The sequence below is a fragment of the Aplysia californica genome, unplaced genomic scaffold, assembly GCF_000002075.1.
Source record: "Aplysia californica isolate F4 #8 unplaced genomic scaffold, AplCal3.0 scaffold00052, whole genome shotgun sequence".
Taxonomy (NCBI): Eukaryota; Metazoa; Mollusca; class Gastropoda; order Aplysiida; family Aplysiidae; genus Aplysia; species Aplysia californica.
In genome coordinates this window covers 615,131-642,422 of record NW_004797322.1, presented here as the reverse complement: position 1 = coordinate 642,422, position 27,292 = coordinate 615,131, and the positions used below count along the sequence as shown (strand labels likewise).

The 27,292-nt window shown below is 39.7% G+C and overlaps 3 protein-coding genes across 3 annotated transcripts in view; 1 reads left to right on the top strand and 2 right to left on the bottom strand.

Annotated features, from left to right (window-relative positions):
- Positions 1 to 2,217: 2,217 nt before the first annotated feature.
- LOC101849755 (neuropeptides capa receptor-like) lies at positions 2,218 to 8,893 on the bottom strand. Its single transcript, XM_005092786.1, has 3 exons — positions 8,714 to 8,893; positions 8,063 to 8,219; positions 2,218 to 2,936 (listed from the first exon to the last, which is right to left on the bottom strand). Exons 1-3 carry the CDS (start codon positions 8,891 to 8,893, stop codon positions 2,218 to 2,220), a joined length of 1,056 nt encoding a protein of 351 aa, XP_005092843.1.
- Positions 8,894 to 17,597: 8,704 nt separating this feature from the next.
- Positions 17,598 to 25,409, top strand: LOC101859912 (dolichol phosphate-mannose biosynthesis regulatory protein). Its single transcript, XM_005092744.3, has 4 exons — positions 17,598 to 17,759; positions 20,761 to 20,850; positions 21,416 to 21,518; positions 25,224 to 25,409. The coding sequence occupies exons 1-4, from the start codon at positions 17,757 to 17,759 to the stop codon at positions 25,277 to 25,279; spliced, it is 252 nt and encodes an 83-aa protein (XP_005092801.1). The 5' UTR covers positions 17,598 to 17,756; the 3' UTR covers positions 25,280 to 25,409.
- Positions 25,410 to 26,915: 1,506 nt separating this feature from the next.
- LOC101859625 overlaps positions 26,916 to 27,292 on the bottom strand; it is a gene marked incomplete at its 5' end in the record, with an annotated part of 18,003 nt that continues 17,626 nt past the window's right edge. The window contains 1 exon segment of the mRNA XM_013079453.2: positions 26,916 to 27,037. Within this exon segment, the coding sequence (XP_012934907.1) occupies positions 27,036 to 27,037 (2 nt within the window).

The following is a 27,292-nucleotide window of genomic DNA, read 5'->3' as shown; positions in this document are numbered from 1 at the left end:
TTCTTTGCACTGAATCACTGTTTTTGTGCTGATGTGCTTCTCTTTACTCAAACTCAAGGTATGGAAACTGTTAAAGTGTCCTTAAGGTCTGCCTTGATGTCAAGGGTGGAAATGGTCCGTCAGTTACGACCTGTAGAGAATCAGAACTAAAAATTCCCAGACAAAACGACCACTTCAGGTCAAACCCACACCGTTCGCACCCCTTTAAACGTCACCAAGGTGCAGAATTCATTAGATGGGCCCAATGAGACTTTTGTCCGTAGACGATGTCTGTAGCAATAACTTTCCTACTTGTCAACGGTCCGCACTCTCAAGGCAGTTCTTCATTTACAACTGTACCATTTTCCCGTTTGCGAAGCTATCGGAGGATAACAATGAGTTCATGATTCCTCGATCGTCTTGAAAAACGTGAACATTTCCTCTAGGACATTTTGTTCCTTGGCAAAGCTCATATTTTCAGCCTTCAGCTTATATATATCAACACCACAAATACCGTCTATTTTGGCAACCTCAACCCCCCCCTCCTATTGTCTCTAGAAACAGCCCCATACTGTAAGGTGTACAGTGTGTGTGGCTTTGAGCCCTGATAGTTGAGTGGATCCTTGTGTTTGGCCACCAGTGAACAGTACGAACGACGCGCTAAAATGTGTCGAGTCCAAAGGAGGACATATTTATAGACCATTGTTTTTCAAATTTTGGGATTCCCGAATTAAATTTATTTTTAAACTTTGTAGGAGTAGGAGAAAAGAAATATTGTTTAAAGGTTACAGGGAAGGAAAGATTAAATTCTAAAAATAAAAGGAAAGGAAAAAATGCTCAATCATTTTATGACTTTCCTTACAAGATCTTCTAAATTGGTGCATTTTGCATTTTTAGGTGTTTTTTTATAGGCTACATGCAAACGCCATTTCAATTTTCGAAAATAAGTTTCTTCTTTGTGAATTTTATGTCAAACAAATTCCTTTTGTCATTCCAAATTACAACATTCTAGTACATGTACAAATTTTGTGCGAAATGTGTAGAAAAAAAGTTGTGCAGTTGTAGTTGTTTTTTTGGATCGCCCTGTATTTTTGTGACTGACTGACAAAATGTAATGTGTTCGACACATTCAAAATACTGGTTAATTGATAAAACGGAAAATTTGAGATACTGAAGAAAATTAAGGCTAGTACAAAATATGTAGTATGACGATACAATGGTTGGAAAATAAATCACTTGCGCATTTACTGTAACTGTTTCACCGCACACGGTTTTTTAAGTAAATTGTCTATTTTTCTGAACCTATGCAACCATCGTGTGTTGTGTGTGAACTCAAGGCAAGGAAGGCTCTTTACGATTACGTCAGCTTTTATTTCATCAGAATAGGACCCGAGATTAAGACAGACATGGCACCTGCTTGCTGAAGCCTTTGGAATAATACAATAATACCGGCTCCATGTTCTCCGTGTTCCCGATGTCCCTGGGCCTACAGGATCCGCAAACCTGCACTGCATAGGATTTTAGATACATGTAATATAATTAATATGAGCGCACTCACACTCACACACACACACACACACACACACACACACACACACACCGCGCACGCACATAAATCAATTAATATTAGATCTGTGTATTTTATGTTTTTCTTTTTTCCACATCTAGAATTTGAATTTCGATGAAACATTTAACTTGGTGACATGCAAACTAGACAACAGACTAAGAAACTGCTTTTGTAAAAATTCCAAACTGTGGGCTTGGTATATTCTAACAACGTCCGACGTTAATTAAGCTGGTGTCAAGGAGGAGGAACACAAACAAGAAACATAGTTGGTTTAATAATAGTAATAGCAAATCATCTTGTTGGTTTCTCTTCTTTTCAATACATAATGCATTATGTATAGTAGGCTAATCAACGGATGAATAAATATACAAACAAAACAACAACAAACAAAACCAGCAATTACACAAAAATCCAACAACATCTAAGCTGCCATTGTATTCGAAAATAGTTTTAGTAGTTTGTTTAATTGACGAATGTTTGTTTTAAAGAATTTCCTCTGAGGTCCCCAGGGTTCAGGATCACAGAATGTTGCTTTTATTTGATACATGCACCCGAATATCCGAACAGTTTCTAGTGGCTCCGCAGTGAAGTAACGCAGGCATTCCTCAGTACTAAGAACTATTGTAACGAAAGAGATTTCTCTCATTTATTCCTCGTTATGGTAACAATGGTCAGTTTTTGTTTTTCTTTGCAAACAAACTTGTGAAGACGGCCCTATACTTTGAGCTCATGGTGTAGTAGACGCAAATGTTGACAGAACAGTTGGTGGCCTCGAGAGTGTTGAGCATGGACCACGATACCTGGAACATGTTCCGGTACTTTCCCACAATGCTGTAGTCATCCGAGGAGATCATGAGAATGAGATTCACAGCGCTGGGCAGAAAACAAGCAATGAAAATACACGATATTAATGTCACCAATTTTACCACTCGTTTTTCTTTCGAAGACATTCCACTTTCTCCGGATCCTGAAGCAGCACTTCTTGCAGTCGCCGCAGACGACTGAGTCGACTTGCGCCATTTTGATTTCAGAACGAGGTTGTGAATAAGAACGCAAGTGCAGATGATCACGAACAAAACTGAGCTGAGTTGAGCGAACACGTTGATGGAGAAGGAGACGTTCTCAATGTCTGCACCGTCCGGTTTGTAGACCAAACCCAGCAGGGTTTCGTTTCTACCGGGAAAAAACTTTGGCCCTATGTTGATGGCGTAGTAGACAGGGGAGACGCTGGCGAACATGGTGAGGAAAATGCCGGCATTGATGTAGAGCGTCCTTTTAGAAGTTATGATGAGCTTGACCTTCAGGGGCACAGAGATGCAGAGACAACGCTCGAACGTGATAAAGGCGGTGATCCAACTCGTAATGCGAGCGAAACAGACATGTGGCCAACCTGTGGGAACCAATGAATATATAACATGCACGTTCATGTACATGCCGGTGGTTAAAAGGCGCTCTGGTGCGGTTTATTCTTTCTTTCTTATCAAACATAATTTATGCAGTGGGTGTCGCATTCAACGAGGTTGCCGGGACCGGCTTGTTGTCCTCGTTGGATCCGACCTCTCGTTGAACGTGACTAAGGCTAAAGTAAAGAAAGGAGACAAGTTATTATATTATAGGATGTACCAATACCAGTACGGTAATTAAAACAGTTGTTCCTCTTGATGACGAAAATCTCAAACAGCATCAGTGTACTGTACGCGTGTTTGAGCTGTGTTCTGACGATCATTTCTGCATTTTTAATTCCCAGCCCCTTCCCCCCCCCCTCAACACTTCTCGTGTGGAAACATACCCTCTCACATCTAGGCCCAGATTTACAAAAACTGAAGGCGGGAGCTTGGATTTTCTGATCAGGGGAAGAAAAGAAAATTGAAGGTCTCGATCTAGACCTACCCACCTAGAGTTCATCAAGTTTCACACAGTCTGCATCGCGTTCCCAACCACCCCCTCCCATCCCTACCGTAGGCGAACCCTCGCCCATCATCTTGGCTTAGGGGCCCATATTACGAAACACATTAGTTAGATCTAGCAATACACTGTGTTAGGAATCGAGGATGGGCCTTGTGCTTCGCGTGAGATGGAGAGAAAGGAGAAAAATTCTTCGCGTTTGGGGCCACTAATTGCTTTTATTTTTTATTATCGCGATCTCGTTGAAAGCGACTTCGATCTGTTTGCAACCTCGTTGGAACCGACGTACATTTACAAAGAGATATATATAGAGAGGAAACATCGGGGATTAAGGATGATCTCGTTGGAGCCGACTTCTCGTTGAATGTGACCTAGGCTATGGGCTACTGGGAGCGAACCTCCCTCCCCCCCCCCCCTGGGGATTTTTGGCCACCATTATTTTCTGAAAGGGGAGGACCTAGGGACTTCCCCAAAAAAAAGTTTGCACCAAAATGTTGGCAATCTACAGAGTTACGGCCCTTGATTGTACAGAAATTAAGAAAATACTTGATTTTTATGTTGGGGTTCTCCGTGAAACCAAAAATGTGTACGTGTACTTTCATATGATGTAAAACTCAAATATTACAAGATGATGTAAGTGTTGTAAAAATTGTTTTTGCTAATTACTTACAAGATGCAAAGAGGAAAAAAGAAAATTCAAAGGCTGATTTCTCAAAATCAATAGAAATGATTAATTCCATTGCTTCAGATCTCCTATAACCCGGTACGATAGTTTTCTGATAGGTACACACTTTGACTCAAAGTTTGAGGCACAAAATGAGAAGGAGTTTGTTATCAAGGTAGGTTCCACCTTAGAATTGATAAAACACGGGTATAACCGTTTTTCTTTAACCCACAACACCAACTTTAGTCTCAATTAAAAGAAAATCAGAATACCAACTAAAAAAGTGAGTAAAAAAAAAAAGTCAATTTGCTCAATTTTCGACAATTCAGGGGCAATAACTCCGCAGATTGCCAACATTTTGGTGCAAACTTTTTTTGTGTATAGTCCTGAGTGTGCTCTTTCAGAAAATCATAGTGAGCAAAAATCCCCCCGGGGGGGGGGGGGGGGGTTCCAGTAGCTCACAATCTAACCTCGGTGAATGCAGCACCCACTGTATATGTTTATCGTTCTTATCTTTCATTCTTCTTTATTGTGTGAGTAGAAAGTTACTCAGCTGTACAGTGGTCTCCGTCTAAATGCGCGCCGTGCAAAAGCACGCTCCGCTCACAAGCACCCTTTCGTCATCTGACAGGATTTTTTTTTTCTGCATGTACACGTACAGGGTGATATAAAAAAACAAACCTGTACACACTTTTTTTCTGAATATCTCGCACAAAAAATGTCCTAGAATGCTGTAATTTGGAACAGACATAATTGATTCAAAAGGAATTCGTTTGGCATAAAATCCACGAAGAAGAAACTTATTTTGATAACGTAAATGGCTTTTTAAAAAAAGCACCCAAAAACGCAAAGTTCACCAATTTTTAAACATTTTGTAAAGGAAGTCGAGAAAAGATTGGTTGATCGTTTTCTTTATTTTCTCTTTAACATTTATTTGTCCTTCCCTGTGACATTTAAACAATATTTAATTTCTTTTACAGAGTAAAAAAAAACTAATGATTTCATTCTGAAATTCCTAGCAGCAGTGCTCTACGGGCCCTCCGTTGGACTCAACACATTTTTACTTGTCGTTCGAAATGTTCAATGGCGCCCAAATACAAGGACCTGATAAATCATGAGTGTTTAAAGCCACATTCACTGTATCATGGTATGTATTCAGTATGACGTGGCTTCTAGAGACAATAGAAAGTGGGGTGCCCAATAGACAGTATTTTTGGAGTTAACATTTAACATATCCCGCATGATGAAAATGGGATTTGCACTAAACCAAATGTCATCGAGGAAATTATCCCACTTTTCAAGACAATCGAGGCAAATCATGAACACATAGCCATGCTCTGATCCGTGTCATCTCGGCCTAGCGAAGATGAAAATGGTACAGTAAACTTGTAGGTTAAGATCTGCCATGAGACTGCAGAGTGTTGAGGTGTAGGAAAGTCTTACTGCAGATTGTCTACGGACAGACGTCTCGTGGGACTCGACTGCTGAAATCTGTACCCTGGTGACATTTAATTTGAAGGGATGTGCTTGGTGCGTGTTAGACCTGAAGTGGTCAGTTTTTTAGGAAATTTTTAGTTCTGATTTGCTATAGATCCAAACTGACAGAAATTCTGTTCTCTTGACGTCAAAGGGCTTTAGGGCACCTAAGCATTTTCTCCATCCCGTGCGCAGAACTTACGAAATGTCAAGGATGGTTAGTTTGTGAGAGGTAATGTTCAATACAAAAAGCTCTCTTTTCTTTACTAAACGTAGCCATGATCTCAGTGCAGACTTCTGTAGACTTGTTAGACTGTTATAGCTTGCAATATGGCGCCATTGTTGAAACTTTTAGTGGTAGGCCTAATTATACGAACTGGTGCGTCATGCTATGAAAATGGCCACAATGTTGAAAATATTATTTTCTTAATGCGCCTTATAGAGCAAAACCATTCAGTGGACTTATCTAAAATGAATATCAGACAAATTCCTTGTGGCTTCCAAATGTTATGTTCAAATCTGAAACACAAAACTTCAGTGTATGGAGGAAGATATTTACAAAACAAGTTGTACAGTTTTTTTGTTTTTTTGTGGATCGCCCGTGTATATAAATACAAACGCACGATCACTCCCTTAAAGGGGGTGCCCATAGGCGCGACCGGGTCGGGTCGGTTCGTTTTCTTGTTGTTTCAGTGCACACTGAAGTAGAGAAACCTTTAACATCAATTGCTTCCAGGGCTCCTTTCTGTAGTTCTCTGTTGCAGTGCTACGGCAGACTGGAACCCCGTAAACATGGGTTACATCGATAACGTTCCATTATCTTCTCTGAATCGATGGACTACATTGTTGTCATTGATGGTATTTCGCACAGAAATGCCCGACCTTGACACCGCAGTATCAACATGGACACGTGACTCCCTCTGCCTTGTTGTGAAACACCAAACCAATGTGCCAGGATCTGGACAATAAAGATGTATCTTTATCTTATCTTATCTTATTGGTTAGTGCCATGATGGCCGCTTTGCGCCCTCGATTTGACTAGCCCCGACTACCAAATTGATCCTACCCACAGAATTCTAGTGTAGAATTCTGTGACCCTACCCTATCGCGTCTAGTGTGCACCCCCTACGCACGTTCCGATCCGCGAAACATGCCGACAGGTAAAGCTTGACAAGAGGAAATTTTCACCAGTACAACCTGCACAACTTGCATGAGACTAGCCTAGAAAACCGAATGTTTGGTGAGACTGCCCCTCACGCCGAACAAAGAGAGTGATGGACAGCGTTTTCAAACCCAATTCTCCACAGACACATAGGTCTTGGACTGGTTGTTGAAAAGTTGGGGGGGGGGGGATTTTTTTTATATTGGTCACTGAAAATGCATCTTTGAGGGAGGGTTTCTGGCTGGTGTTTGGCGTTTAGTAGACTGCATGTAATGTTTAGTTAGACCTAGGCCTATGATGCGCAACACGCGTGAGTGCTGTTTAACACTAGATAGGCCTCTATAGGATTAAAGATTAGTCAAGTAAGCCTAATCATCTGCACTCGAAGAACTTATTCAACGAATCTCCAGAGAAAAGTTTCTTTGAAGGTAGAGATCTATGATTCTGATGTCGTCCATGAATTTACGGTCGGGTTGGTCGCTTATAACGTATACATGTATAGGAAAGCCACGTGGATGGGCCGACGTCTCTTTAACTATCACCAACAGTTACTTCTTGTGGTCCCTACTTCTTAAGCTCTCTGTTCCCGACATTTTAAGGTACATATCGTTACATTGAGTTTGTCTTTCAATTACTTTCAGTTGATGTTAAATGCACCGATCATTCTTTTCATCGAAAGGGGGCCCAGCTAGTTAAATATGACACAAAACAATACATGTAATGCGCTTTGTTTTAAAATAAAAACTCTTCTGTTTTGGATGAAGTGGAAACGCAATTTTGTTTCGCATATGATTGTTCCACGTGCTAAAAACCGAATAAAAATTTCAGAAAAGGGACAGTCGAGCATCCGTGTTTGTGGCCAGTTAAAGTGTGCCGCTGGTTGGGTCCTCATCCTCATACTCTTCCCTTCTTAAGTTCTTTCCTTCTGTTGTTTCTGTCCTTTTCTTTACTGAACAACGATATCATTCTTACCGGGTTATAGTAGTAGACTTTGTTATAGCACCCTCCTCACCCACCCCCAGGGAGAGAGAGAGAGAGAGAGAGAGAGAGAGAGAGAGAGAGAGAGAGAGAGAGTGAGTGAGAGAGAGAGGAGAGAGAGGGGGGGAGAGCGCGAGTGAGCGAGAGCGAGCGAACGAGTGAGTGAGTGAGAGAGAGAGAGTGAGAGAGAGAGTGAGTGAGAGAGAGAGAGAGAGAGAGGGGGGGGGAGGGGAGAGACAGACAGACAGACAGACAGAAAGACAGACAGACAGACAAACTAACCTGTGCAGCTGGAACGCCGAAAATCGTAACAAAACGAAACGAAACTTACCTGCAGTTAAATATTGTACGTCTCTGGACTCAAAGGGGATGTCCGCTTTATGGAAGTAGGGATTGAAACAGACGCCTTGCCACACCAGCGTGACCAGAGAACCAACGTCAGAGATTGCCAGAGCCAGGAAACTGATGTTGACGGAGTCGGAGAAGCCCTATGTGACAGGTCAATGAAGTCATTCGAAGCGAAAGTTTGAGATTTACTCAGTAGAGAGAAAGTTTTGTGCATAGTCTTATTGTGGGTGGTTTATCTACCGTCAAAGAATAACCAACCGGGTGGTTTTTAACAACAGATGAACAAAAGCATAGAAACAAAACAAAAATTACACAAATGTGTGCATGGTTAATGAAAAAGAAACAACAGGCATGAATCAAAATAGTCTGAGGATGGATACATTATTGCAGACACATATATATATATATATATATATATATATATATAATATATTAAAAAAATCATTTTTAATAATGGTCTATGTATACGCGTAGTAAGAAAACATTAGTAGTAATAAGCCTGTTTAAAAGACTAGTGATATAATATGTTACGATGGAATATACTTGAGCCTATATTCACGAGGTAAGCTAAAATGAAGGGAAAAGAAAAAAAAACTTGAAACAAACTATGTTATTGCATTAGTCAGTCACTCACCTGCTTACAGAAGACGACAATGTTGATGATATTGGCAATGGTTCCCAAGAAGCTAATGGATCCAGTAAACCCAGTGAAGAAGATGACCTCCAGCAGATATCTTGTCTGATCATTTATCAAACCAGAGAACTCAACATCTCCCTCTGTTGTACTGTTTGTGACAATGTCCTTGTGTTTCATCGTGCCCAGAGAGCCGATTAGAAACCCATATATGTGATAATATAGGCCTATCTCTGAGGTAAGTTCATAGAAGTGTCCTGAGTTTCTTTGACACGTTGCTCGAGGGCGCGTTAGAGATGGGCTATGTCTCCTGCTTACGTTAGTTTAATGCGAAGACAACTGAAAGTGGAAGTATAAAAAGGACATAAAGCAGCGATGACATAGGGGCAGCTTCTCTTCCTTTTGACTAAGACCAAAGCGTAGGTGTATCTGTTCCCGACTATTCGGCCTTGTGGCGAGATGTTGAAAGCGTGACAGTTGCTACTTAAAGCTAATGAAGTTTCGTACTTAATTATATTTAGTGAGTGGCAACGTCCTCTTTAAGATAAAAAAGGGAGTAGGCCTATCTCCAGTGGTGATGGCAGTGACAGCAATAAGAGAAACACCAGCAGAGCAACAGCAACAGCAACAGCAATACTAGATAGAGCAATGGTGACAGCAACAGATAATCACCCATAACCCTACAAGAAAAGCAATTCCTTTCCCCAGATTTAAAAACAAAACTACACCCCCCTCCTCCCAAAAAACAACAAATCAAAACAACAACGACGACAAAAACAACCATCCTCTCCCTAAATAACAAACAACGAAAACAAGAATAAAACAGCAGCAGCAAGAGAACAGTATGAATGTCATTGTAGGGCCTACCGAATAGAATAGGACGGAAAGTGCTTTAATTAACAAACAAAATGCATAAATATACGGACGAATGCGTATATGAAAGTAAAGTACACATGTATCAGGACCAGGTTGTCATTGCTTCGAGAAAAGTTTCAAAATGAAACGGCTGTTTTCTTTGTGTAGGCTAAGTGCAATACCATTTATTTTATAACTTTATTCTTATCACATTGCAAGGATAGAGTAGAGACGAATAATACATCCTACATGTAGTATGTAGATTAATAAAACCCGCAGGCACGTAACTTCCCCAGCCGGTGCGTAAGGGGGAAAAAGAGGGGTTGGGTGGGGTGAAGTTTGGGGGTTATTCAAACTGTCACAGCTTATCTTATATTCCAACAAATAAGTGTTAACGATGCACCAGTCAAATTATGATTGGGATGTGAAATCTACTTTGAGGGTGCGCTTCAAATTTAATTTTTATTTACCTTCCTAATTAAAAACCAACCCCCTCCCTACCACCCCACCCCGAAGATTCTACCATCACCACCGCACACAGTGCATTGACACAACCGATTGTTTTTTTACTGGCAGGCACTGGGGTGGAGCGTGAATATAGACCACCACAAGGGTGGGTGGGAAATGTAGGGTTGAATCAAATGGTCGGTACTATGAACGATGAAGTCCTCTTAATCCGAGATCTGAGGAACCGGATTTTCTTCGGTAAGGTCGGGTCTTTCGGTTTTGACAGGATGCTCAAAAAGGCACCTTAAAAATAATTTTAAGAAATTAAAATCTAATAATAAAACAACCGAGAATTCATCTTCTTTTGGCTTACCGTTGTTTACGGATTCAGCGTGTTTGCTTTAAACGAACTCTACTGTACTGTGATTGGCCAAACATATGACCAAGAATCAACAGAGAAATACTAGGTCCTTCCTGTCACAGCTGCAGCTCAGAATCTACAGACAACCGTGCTCATAGCACTCGTGTCAAGCGAGAGGTCGGGCGCAATAGGACCTTAGAATAAAAGACATTAGTCATATTATAACCCCCTTGGACGGGCCTGGGGACATGGCAGAGATCTGGTTTGTGCATTAGTAAGATTCTTCCTGAGGGAAATTCGCCACCTACGAGTTGGTTGAAGAGAAACTCAGAGATAGAGCGCACTGTCAATTTAATTTAGAGAGTCGGGTCGGTGTTGACCATTTTCTTTCACGGAGGGGAAAATGCTACAATGTCTCCACGTTTTGCAGGCTACATACTTGTACTAATATCATGTTATTCTTCCTCTATCAATCTCTCTTATCCTTGCCACTCACACCCGATAGGGCAGTACTCACTGAGAACTCAGTAGATCTAATCGTCTTCTTTTTTTTTTCTTTAGCTCCCAGAACCGTTGATTCTTTCCTTATTAAAAAAAGAATAAAAGCTTTGAGAAAGAAAATGAACGAAATATATTTCCACAGAGTAAATTGTATCCAATGTGAACGACATCATTCCAATTTCCCCTTTAAACACTAAACACGAGTTTATTAATATCAATAGGTTCAATTTACTGGGGGGGGGGGGGGGGGGGGAGTGTATTCATGATCATGCGCGCGTAAAACGGTAGAGCTCTTGGCGACCTGAAAACCTACTTTAATACCGAATAAATGGTTATGTCGTTTTGTAGGTTTGAAGATCAAATATTTTAAGAGTTATAATTCCCCAGTGCACCATTAACAAGTTGCTGGATTCAGTCTAAACGTTTAATGATTTTAGTAATAACGTTCATGCAAACATCAGGACTATTAGAGGTGTGAAACTATCTTAATACTGTTTTCTTTTTTCTCCAAAATTGTGATATATTTGGTCAAACTTTAGTGTAATAAGTCATGTCTAGAGAGGTCGATCTAATTTGCCCAGGAGTAAGCGAGCAATTATATTCACCGCCCTTTAATTCCTTCCCGCAAATACTGCCTTAACTTGTTTATAATTCATAAGCTTCAGATTACCCTATTAGTATTAGGCAAAGCCACTTCTCTAGTGCAAACCGTAAACGAAAAAATTCCTGCCGATTAGTATAACAACTTGATTTGCTGTCTTTTCGTACATAAAAGCTATAGACATTACGTCTTTGCGACTGAGAGACCGTTTCATTTTGCGCAAGTTACAGAGACAAGTTTTGCAAAGTATTTCTTTCAGCAAATCTGTAGCCTACATGTAATTACCTCCTGCAATTTTCGCCTCATCTTCTTTTCTGGCGTTTATGATTGCTGGATTGGAAAAGCCGATCTTTTCTGGCATTGGATGCTTGCGTAAAAAGTTCTTAGATGTAAAATTATTTACTTTAAAACGTCCACATACTTTCGTCTGTTAAACTGCTTGCACTCAATTCATTTGTTTTTCTATTTTTTTTCTTTCTACTGAGATTGGGGAGGTTTAAAGGTAACCGTCTTTATTCAAGGTCTTGGATAAAGATTTGTTCGTAATAATATTATTATCATTTAGGGTAAAAGTCAAGTTGAGGTCTCCATTTGGAACTTATTTTACCTGAAATTTCTGTGTTTTTGTGTTGTTGTTGTTCTTGTTGTTGTTTTTGTTGTTCTTTTCTTCTTCTTCTTCTTCTTCTTCTTCTTCTTCTTCTTCTTCTTCTTCTTCTTCTTCTTCTTCTTCTTCTCCTCCTCCTCCTCCTCCTCCTCCTCCTCCTCCTCCTCCTCCTCCTCCTCCTCCTCCTCCTCTTCCTCCTCCTCCTCCTCCTCCTCCTTCTTCTTCTTCTTCTTCTCCTCCTCCTCCTCCTCCTCCTCCTCCTCCTCCTCCTCCTCCTCCTCCTCCTCCTCCTCCTCCTTCTTCTTCTTCTTCTTCTTCTTCTTCTTCTTCCTTCTTCTTCTCTGGTCTCTGGTGATGTCAATTCCTTCTCTTGACTATGTTATTTGTTCTCATCTTCAAGCCATTATTTCCAACACGCTTTGTCTAATTTAGTGGCGCTTTTGGAGGCTGGACTGACCGTGGTGTACTCTCGAACAGAGCTGGTTGTAACGGAGCACAAATATTCCGGTACTTGTATTAGGTTACAAATTTCGGTACTTTTACTGTACGCCGGTATACTTTTGAGAACCAGTATTTTTACTCTACTTCGATACTTATTATAAATGTACTTTTGAGTATTTTAAAAGTACATTTTGAGTACTTTTGTGAAGATTAATGAAAGAGTAAGTGCCGGCATTTCTGATCATAATTTACGGAACAAACTCCGGGGCGGGCACAGCCGATCAACCAAGAGTTAAAACTTGAGATCAAAGAACGGCCCGTCGAGATTATAAATATCAGCCACTCTCGTGAATGTGATCACACCAATCCAAGGAGTTTACAGTAGTTCTAAGCTCCTTGCATCTATCACACCAGCGTTGTAAAACTCCATGAAACGGTACAATGTTTGCCCCACACGGGATCACACCGAGGTGTGAACTGACAGATGCGTTTCTTTTCCCCAAACATCGCACTCGCATCTGAGCTCGCCACCTAAACTTACTTCACTGATCACTCGCTGGGAGGGTAGGGCCTACAAGTTCGCACCAGGCAGGATCACATCAAACTGTGAACGCTTCCCTGGCCATTGAAGGCAGTTTTTCTCTATTCCCGAATTTGGGAGATGGCCTGAATTTTAATCGGTGTGGTCACAACGTAATGGTATATAGCGACAAAGGTGGGAGGACTCAATCAGAGATGGAAGGCTAACATTTTTGGACAGGTAAATGGGAGGGGCTAATTATATATAAGCCTATGGGGAGGGGCAACTGGATAAACGTAGAGAAAAAGATCTGGAGACTCACGATAGGCTAATGAGTGTATGGCATGCCTCATGCCACTTTGATCGGTCATCAACGTTGACCACTCTTTGCTCGCCATATGTCATAAACCCATCCAGGGGTCACGTCAGTTCATGGGTCACAGTAGATTATTCCTTGGCTTCGTCGGCTAAGATCCCGTATTTCCCTTGCTTCCGAGCACTGGGATCTTATTCTTAGATGGAGACTACTGTAGTGGAGAATCTTTGGTTACACTACACTTACTAGACTTGGAAACTACATGTATTTTGGTTTACCGTGGGCGCCGTGGACTACACAGTGTGACCAAAATCTGTCTTACCACTATTATAATCAATTGAAACTGAAACTTAGTTCTCAATATCTAACAATTTTATAGGCTACCTAAATGTCTTTTAAAAAACTTTTTTGGGTGGTTTTTGCTTAAGGCTACATTGATTCCGGGAGGATTTATTAATGAAGAATTCATAGCACTTTTCCGTGTCTTTGCTGGCCATTTTTATCAATTTTATGTTTTTTTAAGAGCAACTTTGTCTCTACATTTTTCAATTTGGATACTTTTTCTGTAGAACTGTCCGACCTCTTGGACTGACTTATATTTGATCACATTGTCTTGCTCGAACAAGTTCTATTCATAATATCACATACTCGCTAATTGCGTCTGTTTGTTTGGGTTTTTTGGGGTTTTTTTTCAATTTCACGGACCATTTCCACCTATACGTTCAGTGCATATTATATTCAAATGCTTTGTATACTGTTTACATTTTTAGTAATAAATGACCCAATTTGTCAAATATACTAGATATGTTATTCAATATGATGTTTTGCATTAGCATGATTAGCCTTAGAGCTGAAATGTTTTAGGATATTAGCAAAAAGTACTCAAAATATACTTCTAAGTACTATTTTGAAAAGTACTTGTACTCAAGTACATTTTACAGGAAAATGCTTTTACTGTACTTAAGTACATATTTTAGCTTGTACATAAATTTGTACTTAAGTACCTTTTTAAAAGTACTTTAACAGCTCTGCTCTCGAATATGCGTCCCCCACCTCTCTTCTGCTTATTTACTTTCAGTTTTTTTGCAAACTCCCCGCTCCTTACCCCCCCCCCCCGTTTATTATTTTCCAGCTTGCCACGACCGACTGCAGCATGTGAAACATTATATCTAGAACTAGAATCTAGATATCTGAATGAAACTTTTTTTTTGGTAAATGGCAAGTTACCCTCAGTATTAGTATTAGTACCGGTACCGGGTTGGCTACTTCTATACCTCTATATCTGTGCATTTTAAAAACTGTTGTACATTGGTTGTTGTTGTTGTTGTTTTGTTTTTTTAATTGAAATTGGTTTGTTCATAAATGGGAAAAGCTGTTACAGTAGGCTAAAATTAACTTACTAAAATAACACAAATTTCAAGATCTCTTCTTTTATTCAATGAAGGAGAAATAAAACCAATTTGTTCCTACTAGTAGTATGGGGTTGAATTTACCTCCGCCCCCCTTTATTATTAATAATTTTGGACCACTTGTCCACCCCCTTTTATCCCCCCTCCCCTCCTTTTTCGGTTTATTCGACTTAGATTAGGCCTTTGAGGCACAGGTCGTCAGCGAAGAGCAGTACGTTTTTTGTTCTGGGGTTTCGTTTGGTTCTTGTGTTATATTTGTTAATCATGTCAATGAAGACCGCGTAATTACTTTGGGGTTCGACTGCAGTTAATAATAGATGGTTATAATAATGCGTCAAACAACAGTGACATGCGGCGACTCAGATAGCAAATTTGAAACATTTCCGAGAAGCGCAATGGGCAAGGTGCGAGGGAATAAGGTTCTTGAGTGGAGCAGATTAGCCTAGGCTAAGCCTGGGAATAATAATAATTAATTATTCGTACATAATATTATTATAATAATGTAGGATAAAACCAAAGAGGTTATTATAGTACTAGAGGTCGTAGCTGTGACGTCACCCACGTAAACTCACTATGGCTGTTTGGGCCCACTCTGCTCGCTTTGTCGCCATTTTTGAGAGGATTAGAAACTGCGTTGCCACGCTGCGCGTCCATTGCAACGCCTCGGTCTTCTTAGACTTTGAAGCTCGGTTCAGTTTTCCTTTTGTTTATTGTTGTTGTTTAATCATATAACCTACAAGTATACACAATACTGCACCTGCTGATCTATTGTGGGAAACATAAATGCACTTAAATGTGGGCTACAAGTGAACAGAGAGGTATGATATGAGGTATTGTTCGTTTTTCCCGGGCGGGGTGGGGGAGGGGCGGAGGGAGACATATTGAGTAATTGGGTTTGTTAAGAAAAAGGACAATTTCATGCTTTAAAAATGGATTGCTTTTATGTCATGTTGTCTACACTCTCCTTCCACTGATGCAAAGCCTAGGTCTTCATGGAATATGAAGGCTAGGGGGTTAAGACTGGGTTAATTATTTAATATATTAATTCATCATTGTCTCAAAATGAGCCATTAATTGTAGGGTGGGATACTGTAAATTACTCATTGTATGGATCCTGTGCGCACACCCAAAGAGCGTTGTTTAATATATGGCACAAATTATGATTATAATACACTGACAACATTTTAAAATGCAACACTTAAGTAATAGCTGTTTTATCTTAAATGTTCACAATATTTTCTAAAATTGGAGTTGATTGACAATATGGTGTTTGGCTTCACAACATCCCATCTTCCATGAACCTCTGCCGCTGCTGTTGCACATGCTGTTTGGCATCAGTTCCGCAAATGAGACAGAATATTACGCCAGTCATATTGGTGGGGAGTTATGCTTGGTTGGCTACGCTATATTATTATTCTCTCATCTCAACAACTTCGATAGTTGTTCTTTTCCGTTCAGCCAGCCGTAAAAGTTTGCTAGAGTAGCAGATGAAGTTTCTAGTAGCTTCTCAGTCACATTCCTGATTCCAAAGGGCCCACGAGTGCCTTGTTGTGGTTAGCAGTGCTAAATCTAGACATACTGTTTGAGCGACGCATAAAGAAAGATTTCAATACAGTTATGCTTTATATTTTAAATAATTTAGTCCATCTCATTCACTCAAAAAAAAAACACAAAAAAAACTCACTCATATGCGTGGTCTCACCGTGTAAAAGGCTCTGTTTGCTTTATTTTGGAGATTATCTGGCTCATTTAAAGGTAAACAATCACAAGAATTCCTTGGAGTACATTTTAGCGATAGGCAAATCACATGAAAAAGACTTCAACATCAAAAGACTTCGCAGAGCATGATTAATTCGTGATTGAAAAGTGTTGCTGAGCACCGATTGGCCTTTTATTCCTCTCCGGAATGACAGCGGACCCCTCAAGTTTGACACGCGTGACGTCACATCTAAGACCTCTAGTTCTATTTATAACCTCTTTGGATAAAACCAGGAAAGTGTCTACGTTCTCTAACGTTAGAGAATGTATACAAGCTGTCTACGTTCTGTAACGAATAAAAAAAAGTAACAATTATTATTAAGCGTAAGCCTGAGGGCCCTATTTGAACTATAATAATATGTCACATCACATACCAAATCGGCATTTTTTTTCCACTATTGGTCTATATCACGTTGTATCGCATCATGTTTTAGGCCTACCTTTGCTTTGAAGTGGTTATACGAAATCGCATGTAAACAGCAAGCTATCTTCTAAATACTAATTACATTTACAGAAGGCCTGATCTTAGTGACTTATTCAAATATATTATTATTATTATTTGGGGAGGGGGGGGGGGGGGGGTGGCACCAGTGTTCATCTTCCTTGTAGTAGAAAGTGTGCAACGTAATTATATTGTGTGTGTGTGATGTCAAAATTTGGTGAAAAGTGAGGGGGGGGGGGGGTGTCATCTAGATTGGATGAAAGAATGCGTTGGTTGGTTTTATAGGGGTTTGCGTATGCGGGACTGTGGACAGCTTTACTTCGGCCAGCTTTTTAATTTCACGAAAGTAAATATCTTGCGAAAATAAAGTGTAAGCACTGTGGAAGCAGGATTGTCGACTCGTTTCCAAGTTAGAGCGAGCGAGCTATTTTAGGTTCTCTTCTACCATCCAAGACGTCTTGGCTACCATTACAGAATGTAGACAGCTTGTATACATTCTCTAACGTGACACTAAAACCAGACTCATAAAACTAAAAGAATTGAGAGTAGCAGCTAGCAGTAATCACAGTTAAAAACTAGCTGTTTGGAGCAAAGCCAAAGAGGTTACAATTGCTTCTAGGCCTAGCAAGCAGTGCTAGCAGTTGGAAATTGAATATTGACAGAGTAGATGGCCTGCTGGCGACGCAGCAATGTGAAATTTTGATCAACAAACATCTGCCGAACATACAGTTAGGCCCACAATCCGGTTACAGTTTAGCGACTGAAGGTTTTTGGATTTCTAATCTTCAATGGTAATTTAATGGAAATGATATTTTACTGTAGATCTACATTTGTATAGCCCAGAAATAGACGGTGGGGGGAGTGTCAGTTGCGTTGGGTTAGCTCTGGGCTCTAGAGTAAGAAAAGAGACTGGTGGTGAGACTTGAGATTCAACTCGATGATATTAGACTATTAGTCTATCTAGATCTAGTCTGATGAAATCACCTACTGGCTCGATTTTTAGCCATTTGCAAGCTTTTTGTATTATATAATATCAATTTTGATGAAAAGTACAGAAAATTAATTAGAACCCCCAGTATTTTTTTAGGAAGTGAGTACAGTGGAACTCGGATTCAAAGAGGTCGCCGGGCCTGACCTAAAATCTCGTTGAATCCAAGTGTTCTTTATAGTAAACTCGAGGTTTTGTGTAGGTAATTACAGGCACTGAGCAAGTTATGTATAAAGAGAAGTCACAAGTAGTGCCTGAAATGCCTGATTATGAGGGGTGTACAAAAAAAGACAGATTCGTTCAAAAGCACTCCTGTGTAATCTTGATTGTTTTTAACAATAAGTTGTGTGCTGTCCTAGCATAACGGCAACGTTTGATTCCATAGACCAGCGCACAATTCATTACGTAGATCTACGTCAAGACTAACTTATTATTGTAATAATGATCTGTTGCCGAGGGGAAAAAAAGACTGTGACGCGTTTGTATCTGCGACATTCAACACCCGGACCGCTATGCGCCTCCCACCCCCTCCCCAACACACACGACACACAGTCACACGTATGCAGGCCGCCCATCCGACCCCGACACACGCTAGAGTAGACTCGTGCGCGAGCCAACAACACATCATGTGGTGGTACGAAAAAAGGCCGCTGATTGGTCGCATGCAATCGGCTAAGTGAATATATAATGATTCAGGATGCAGTTGCAAGGGATGGTTTCCGGGAATAGATTCTATAAAGTTCGTTCTGGGTGAAAAATGAGCGAAGCCACGTCTGCGGGGGCTGTTCACCCTGGAAGCGACCGCGTTGAATCCGAGCTCTCTGATTTAAGTGCACGTTGAATCCGGGTTATTTTCATTGATTTTAAAAGAAGAAAAAAAACGGGGAATCTATCTCATCTTGTTGAATCCGAGTTCTCGTTGAATCCGAGCTCGTTAAATCCGAGTTCCACTGTACACATTCCCACCCATAATTTTTTGGTGCTTTTTCGGTAGTTCCCACTCCCCCTTATTTTAGCCTAGATCTACATCTAGATCTAGATTCTAGATCTAGATCTCTCTATACGTTTGATGCGCGGCGAGCTAAGATATCAAACCTAACACCAAATTGTGGTAAAATCAGGGCCCCCACCTTATTTTTATTAAGGTCAGGGAGCCCCTGAAACCCTCCTACTCCCCTACTCTAGGGGCCAAAACCTGGGAATAAAAATTTTTCCCCTTTGCATAAAAGCACTCTCGTTTGAATGTGCTCAATAGTTCAAGGCCCGTTATTTTCCCTCCCGATTCTAGATGTTTTTTATAGACGAAGTGGCTAGCCGTAGGCCTACTACTTAGATTCTAGATCTAGATCTAGGCTTGGCCCTGTCTACTCAAAGCTGTTAAGTACACAGGTCTCATTAGATCTAGATCTAGTACTTATTGTTCAGGTTCAAATGCAAGTCAGTAAGGCACCTTTTGGTTTTGTCTGAAATACAAATACTTTAGGCATTGCAAACTGAAAATTTCATTTACAATTCAGCCATCAATATTAAGTACAGCTAGCCTGACAGTCTAGCTGTCCTTAAGTACGGCTACCCTGGCTGTCTACCCAAGTATGGCTAGCCAAGAAGTCTAGCCGTACTTAAGTACGGCTAGACTGCCAGTCTAGCCGTACTTATCTTAGGCCCTATTAACATTAGAAAACAGGAGGTTTAAAATACATGCACTGTCTTAAAGGCACCTGGTTTCGTCTCAAATACAAATAATTTAGGTACTGCAAAGTAAAAATTTTTACAATTCAGTTGGCCTACTTTTTTTATAATGGTCAGTCTAGCCATCAAGAATAAGTACCGCTAGCCCAGCTGTCTAGCCGTACTGTACAGCTAGCCAACCAGTCTAGCCGTTCTTAAGTACTGCCAGTCTAGCCGTCATTAAGTACGGCTAGCCTCTTCGTTTTATAGATTTAAAGGCCGACCTCTAGACCTGGGGTGAGAATTAAACCATGTAACTGGCAGATCTAGCCTCTATCTAGTACGCCTCTACAATTTTGTGTTGGGCCTTGAACTATTGAGCACATTCAAACGAGAGTGCTTTTATGCAAAGAGGAAAAATTGACATCGCTTTTAGCTTTTGAATGCTTTCTGCCATATCAAATCAATCTGTTTGAAAGCAAAAAAAAGACCCAAAATATTTAATGAAAGTAATTTAATTAAATCATTCACACAAGAACACACACACACCTTAGTCAAAAATTGAGTAAAATATTTTAAAATCCCATCAGGGGGGTGGGAATTATAAGAGAAAATCTGATTCCCTCTTATATTCCCACCCGGGGTGGGAATAATCGCAGCCAAAAAAGCCATTTTAAAAATTTTCCCTCCCGTCTCACATTTAGCTAATTAGCTAAGTACTACCAGTTACCAGTTGTCAGTGTGTATTTCTATAGATAGAGGTTTGAGACCTTTTGCGGTCTGAAACGGAATAACAGACCTCACTTCTACCCTTGATCAATTTCCCGAGGGGGAAGCCATCTTTGGAGGACTGTTGTGTTCGTTTGGTTTGTACGATGCTCATGGTGCTCAATCGGGTGTGCATTTACAGAATGTGAAAATATCGAACAGTTTTCAGAGCCAAATTCCGTTTTTTCCGTGGGACAGCCCTCGTAACATACACATTTAGAATATTATAATTGAATACAATCTGTTTGAGATGCATGTGTACTATTGTGTACAGATTCTTTCTTTACTGTTTTGTTTGTATTACTTTATATGGTTTTCTCTTGGCAGAAGTGAATGTAATCTCTTGGAAACTATTTTGTTTTCTCCAGGCGTCGACTTTAGACCAGGCAGCTGGTTGGGGATTGGTATCCATAGCAGGATTTGTGTTCACGTATTACTCCATCTGGGTTATAGTCTTGGTGAGTTTTAACTTCATGCTGGTGGACTTACAGATAGGTTGTGAGATTTCGTCTTCAGCTTTTAATAAAATGAAAAACTCATGAAAAGGAAATGGTTTCTAATGAAATTTTGTATTGTGTTTATTTTAAATCAATTAATATTTTTACTGATAAAGCTTTTGTATCTACTAGCATTATATCCTTTCCTTAATTGTTCAATAGAAAAAATATTTTTGTCTTGTTTCTTAATTTTTTAATCTGTTTTTTCTTAGGTTGAGATGTTTTACAAACCAATTTTGACCGGCCACTGTTCATCAATAGGCCCTCACTGAAGGGTAAAATGTTTAATTATGTGTGCTAGTTCCTTTCTATTTCTTCATTGTAGACTTGAATTTAGCCTTGCATTTTGTTGCCCAGTATTTGAGAACATGTGTCAGGGAAATTTTAGTTATCTAATATAATATATTGGTTGGTCTGTTCCCAGTTCTATTTAGACATTGACTATACATTTAGAGCTGTTTCTTTGAAAACTGTTCTTCAATGTCTTTTGAATTTGAAGTCGCTCATTTTTCCCCCTTTTTTTCAGCCATTTGTAGACCCAGATCAGCCTATTCACCAGTACTTCCTTGATCGATTTTATGCTGTTGCTGGACCCTTGGTGGCTGGAGTTATTCTTCTCATGATTATAGGTACAGTTAATTTGTGCTTTCCTCTTCTTGGTATTGCTTGTGTTTAACTACATTACATTTTACTAGACTACTGTCTAGAACACTACCAAGAAAGCTGACCCATTTACTTTAGGAAACAATTTTTTATGATCTTCTGATCTTTGTTGAAGATGCTTTGATAGATATTGGCTGCTTAGTGTAATATTATGTCAAATGTCAGTTTTAAAATTGGCGTACATTGCTTAGTTTTACATCAAGCAGTCTATATAATTATCGTAGTGTTTTGTCTCTGCATTAAAAAATATTTCCTTTTTTTAAAAACTTGGTGAATGATCTGCTCTGGTCCAAGGATCATCTTGGCCTTATTTGGAACCAGGAAAGAACTCAAGGTAAGAGATGGTAGGAAGAAGGTCATAAACATGAATATCATACAAGTGTATGCTCCAACCAATGAAGCAGAAGAGGAGAATAAAGATGACTTCTATAACCGCCTGCAGAGTGTGATCGACAAACTTACAGGTAAGGACACCAACATTGTCATGGGAGATCTAAATGCGAAGGTAGGTTCGGACAATAGTCACTATGAGGAAATCATGGGCAGACATGGATTATCTGCTAAAAAAGAGCGGATGACAAAAATAGGACTTGCAAGAAAAACAGTCCTCCTTGATTGTGATCTGTTAAGACGCCAAGTGCCCTACATAAAACGCTTTTGATAATATTCCACTTTCTGCCCCCACTCCCTCACCTCCTTTGCCCCCTCTTCTAGGCTCCTGACTCTTTCTGCAGCCTTTCTAGTGCTACTCCTTGGCTCCTTCTTATGGCTGTCTTTCAGCCACCCCCCTGATCTTATGGTAGGAAAGATCTACACCTAGTCTTCTTGGACAAGGGCGAAAAATCTCGGAGGTCCCATGTGCAAGTTGTGCATTTTAAAGATCCCTTAATCTATCCAAAATCGATGAGAGTAGGCTTCGGCTGCCACCCGATCAAAGTGAAAAATTTCCTACCAATTGAAAATGTTGGATATGTCCCATGCGGTCATATGACCGTATGCAGTTGCGAGCGCCGTAAAACACTTGCCAATAAAAAAAAAGACTCCACTGTATGTTTGATGCCTCCTGCGCATTGAAATAAGAAAGGTGAATTATAATGTCTCCTGTCTTTGGCTTCTTGTCAGTGTGGGCAAGTCAAGCTGTACGAAGCAGAAGAAACCGGCGACTGTGGTGTAGCGGTAAGGCACTTCACTGTCACATGTAGGATCCGATTTTGATTCCCAAGTAGGGAGGAAATCTTTATATAGAGTATCTCAGTCTTTCTGCTGGGTATTTATCCTTCTCTACCTGGTTGGTCCTGACTGGAAAGGTCGGAAGCCCGCCTCCTAAATGATCCAAAGTGTGTCGCTGGGGGTGTAAAAGCATCTACAGTCAAAGGAAAAGCAGAATAAAGGCTTTTTAGTATGCAAAGGCATTTGCCGACTTTTAGTTTTGTATCAGTCATTTTGTTTTTTTCATTAGTTGGTTGTATTTCCTTTCTCTGCTGGTGAGTGGTTAGTGAGTTCTCTTGTATAGTTTGCTCCTCCTTTCCTATCAAATATGTATGGTCTTTTTCTCCTCTCCTTCTTTTTTGTGTTTGTCACTTTCTTGTAACACCTCTAATCTTCTATACTTATATGACCTTATTGTGTTCCAAGTGCAGTAAAACACTTACCAAAACAGAAAAAATTGATTTGCTCTTCGCTTATTATTTGTTGTTCTAAAGTGAAAAGACTTTTTTGGAGGCAATACGTACTCAAGAATTTCTCAAGTTACTATAGTCATCATCTTCATCATCATTGCCTTTTTCACCCTGGATCAGGATATGGGCAACGAACAAACACTTTTCACCTTTCCCTATCCTGGGCTTGTCGCTTGATGTCACTCCACGTCTTCCCACTTTTCTGTACATCCTTTTCCGTGACTCTTCTCCCGGTTCCACGTGGTCTTCCCCTTGACCTTTTACCCTGTGGGTTCCAATCTAACACTTTCCTAGTTATGCAGCTGCTTGACTTCCTGAAAGTGTGTCCAATCCATCGCCAACATCTTCTTCCCTCCTCATCTCTGACTGGGCTCTGTCTCGTTCTTCTTAATACTTCCTTGTTGGTGGTCCTGTCTGTCCATTTGGTCCTCATCAGTAGCTTCCTCAGACACTTGTTTAAGAAAACCTGGATCCTCTTTATGCACGTCTGAAGTTACTATAGTGCTGCTTTTAATTTGAATTAAATAAAACTTGTGGAAGTTACTTTATTAATAAAAAATGGCACAGCTGTTACTGTGGCTGTTGAAATTTCTGCTGTCCCTGATACAGTGGAACTGGGATTCAACAAGGTCACCGGGCCTGATCTAAAATCTCATTGAATCTGACTGTTCATTATAGCAAACACGGGGTTTTGTGTAGATAATTACAGTCACCGAGCTAGTTATTTATAAAGAGAAGTCACAAGTAGAGCCTGAAATGCCTGCATATTATGAGCTGTGTAAAAAAAAGACCATTTCGTTCAAATGCACACGCCTTAGTCGTCTCGATTGTTTACCAAAAAGTTGTGTTGCTGTGAAGAGCCTAGCATTCGTTACGTAGATCTACATCAAGACTAGATTATCATTGTAATAATGATCAGTTGCCGAGGGGAAAATAAAGACTGTGAAGTGTTTGTATCTGCAACGTTCAACGCCTGGACCGCTAGTGCCCTCCCCCCCCCCCCCCGACACGCACACACAGCCGCACATGTACAACCGCCCATCCGACCCCGACACACACCAGAGTAGACACGTGCGCGTGCCACCAAAGCATGTGTTGGTTTGGGAAAAAAAAGGAGGCTGATTGGTCACATGCAAATCGGCTAAGTGAATAATGGTTCTCGATGCAGGTGCAATGGATGGTTTCCGGGAATAGATAAAGTTCGTTATTGGAGAAAAATGAAAGAAGCTGTTTACCCTGGAAGGGACCTCGTTGAATCCGAGCTCGCTGATTTAAGTGCTCGTTGAATCCCGGTTATTTTTATTGATTTTAAAGAAGAAAACAAAAGGGGAATCTATGTCAGCTTGTTGAATTCGAGTTCTCATTGAATCCGAGCTCGTTGAATCAGAGTTCCACTGTATTATAATAGCTGTTGAAAGCACTTTGTTGTGGAACTAACCGCAAACTTAAACTTGTGCAACAACACCTTCACTTTTACAATCGAAGCCATCAATAACTTGTCCTCTGAACAAGAATGATTTTACAGAGGGCTTGCATAGTATTCAGAAGACATACATTGTACTGATCAGAGGATTTGATGATAATAACTTTGTCACAAAAAACTGGTAGCCTTTCTTTGCAGTCAAATAAGGTCATATTAAGGTATGTGTACTGGTTTGAAGATTCTCTAATGTCTTTCAATAATTTCAACGTGCACACACTTTCTCTCTAATTCCACTGTACTGTGTGTAGTTTAAATTTTTTATGTGTGTGTAAATGCAAGCAGATTTTCTATGTCATTGTGATTGCCTTGTGCATCTCAAGATATGGAAGTCTTTAAATCTATGTCATGTCTGTTTTTTGTGGGCATCCTTTTTTTTAACCTTTTAATTTTTGTGCACGTCTTTTTTTGCTTTATTTGCCCTTTCTTGTATTAGAATGTTTCTTTTTAAATTAAAACTTCAGCTATTTGTAAAGTCCTGTATCTTTCTTTTTTTCTCTCTTTGCTTTCAGGAGCATTGATTGTCCATGACACGATGAAGTCCAGGAAAAAAGTGAAGACAAGCTGATTCCAGAATTTTTGTGATCTACAAGCCATTTTCCAACATGTGCCTCTGTGTTACACTTGTGATTTTCACTCATTCGTTCATCTTACATCATCTGTCATTGTGTGTAATAAAAACTCCATTCCTGTGAAAACTGCTCTTGCTTTACTTTATGGAACCTTCAGAGAGATTTTGGTTTTGGGAATAAGTTTTCAGCAAGAACTTTGCCAACCAATACGAGAATATTTTTATACTATCAGAAGACCTCCTCTGTGGAAAAAGGGAAGGAGAATGTAATTTAAAAGAAAAAGGGTCAACGTTAACAACTCAGATACAAGGATACCTGCAAAAAAGGCACAGCTTTATACGGATATCAGCTCCTGATCATGGGAACGGAAAGCAATTGATCTAACCAAACAGTAGTCATGTTTTTCTCCGCGACTTAAATTGATAATGTTGGAGTGCCTATACAGAAACAGTCCTCACAAGTGAGTCTTCACATACAATTAAATACAAAAACTTGTTTTATTTTGATGAGTGAAAAATTAAACAAAATATATATAGAAGTATCGTTTTTCTTCTAAGTGGACAAAAATGTTGCCAGGCATGCATGACCCTTTTTTATGAGGTTTTATTGCAGGGTGTTAACACAACAATATATTCAGTTTGGTGTCTACTTTGTTTTTCAGTTTTTTTAACCATCGTATCCATATGACGTAGGGAACTCTGTGCCACCACTTTCCAAAGAGGAAATTTACTCTTTACTCCGATCCATACGCTTTGCAGAGCAGTCTTTCAAAATGATTTTTTGAGAAATACTGATAATACTGAAAGTTTCAAAGAGATCTTCGCACTAGAAGTATTCTAAAATGCAAAGAATACTACCCCTGGGGTACAAAATGACCCCTGGCGGACAGATAGGCTTAAATATGAACTATTCCAAGTTTTACCAAGAAAAGTTTTGAAGAATTAAGATTTAAATTTAACAAACGAATCCAAGAACCTCTTTTCAGGACAGAAATACAGGGGAACGAATAATGAATGTTATGTCGAAAAGTACCTGTCCAGTAAATTGTTCTATTTATCACCCTTGACATTATCTGTCACTTGCACTTTGTTGCATAACGAATGTTAACAATTTGAAGTTGAATAAAATAATATGAAACGCTTATTTTAGTATTAATATGTATGGTGCAGCTTCAGTAGAGGTAGCTTCTTATAATGAAATGGGTTTAGTGAAGAGCTGAATGAAAACTCATCAAACAACTCCAAAATCGTTGTGGGCTTAACTAACTCATCGTTCGATGTTGTGGACTCCACCACCCAGCATTGCACTTTATACACAAGAACGTTTTTTAAAGCAAACAAATAAAAAGAACAAGCGATCATCTAAAAAAAAAGAAAGAAACGGTAGCAAAGGTATACATTACCCAGATTGAACTTTAAATTTAAAGCAAACAAAAATGAATGGAACATTTTTTTTTTTTAATGTCCACAAAGATATTCGATGTAATTGTAGGCTTAATTTAATAATACTGTGTTTAAAAAAAAGGAAATAATGATGATAAAAATATAAGAAAACAAAACTCTTTCACTCAGCAACTTTAATTAAACAAAGACCTCTGTATCCTTAAATCCTTAGAAGTAAAGCCAAACCATGTTACTTTGATGACTGCTTTTATTTTCTAAATATGTTTTGTGTTAACTCCAGGTGGACAAGGATGTTGCCTTTATAGTTCCATTCTGTCCTCTCCACACCTCCGTTGATTCTCACAAAGTGTTCTGAAAAAACAAACAGACGATGTGGACAATAAATATATGAGGCAGCGTGGTGGAATCAGGCTCTCGTCAAAATAATCAAAGTGAAGAAACTTGCATTTTTCCAACAGGTTTGTGAATTTTTATCAAATTTTTGTTTTTTGGCACACCTTTCATGTCCAGTAAAGAACTAATTTCTGTGTGGACTTTTCTGAAAAGTGTTGATTAAAGGCGTAAAAAATGTAAATCTTTAGCTACCACGGACTCTTAAGCTAAGGA

Bases quoted from the DNA above. Each gene is read 5' to 3' on its own strand.
- LOC101849755 (XM_005092786.1), bottom strand. From the start codon at position 8,893: ATGAAACACAAGGACATTGTCACAAACAGTACAACAGAGGGAGATGTT. The intron at 8,220-8,713 runs GTGAGTGACTGA...CCTGTCACATAG, and splicing joins TTGTCGTCTTCTGTAAGCAG to GGCTTCTCCGACTCCGTCAA. The intron at 2,937-8,062 runs GTAAGTTTCGTT...TGGTTCCCACAG, and splicing joins CGTACAATATTTAACTGCAG to GTTGGCCACATGTCTGTTTC.
- LOC101859912 (XM_005092744.3), top strand. The intron at 20,851-21,415 runs GTGAGTTTTAAC...CCTTTTTTTCAG, and splicing joins CCATCTGGGTTATAGTCTTG to CCATTTGTAGACCCAGATCA. The intron at 21,519-25,223 runs GTACAGTTAATT...CTTTGCTTTCAG, and splicing joins TATTCTTCTCATGATTATAG to GAGCATTGATTGTCCATGAC.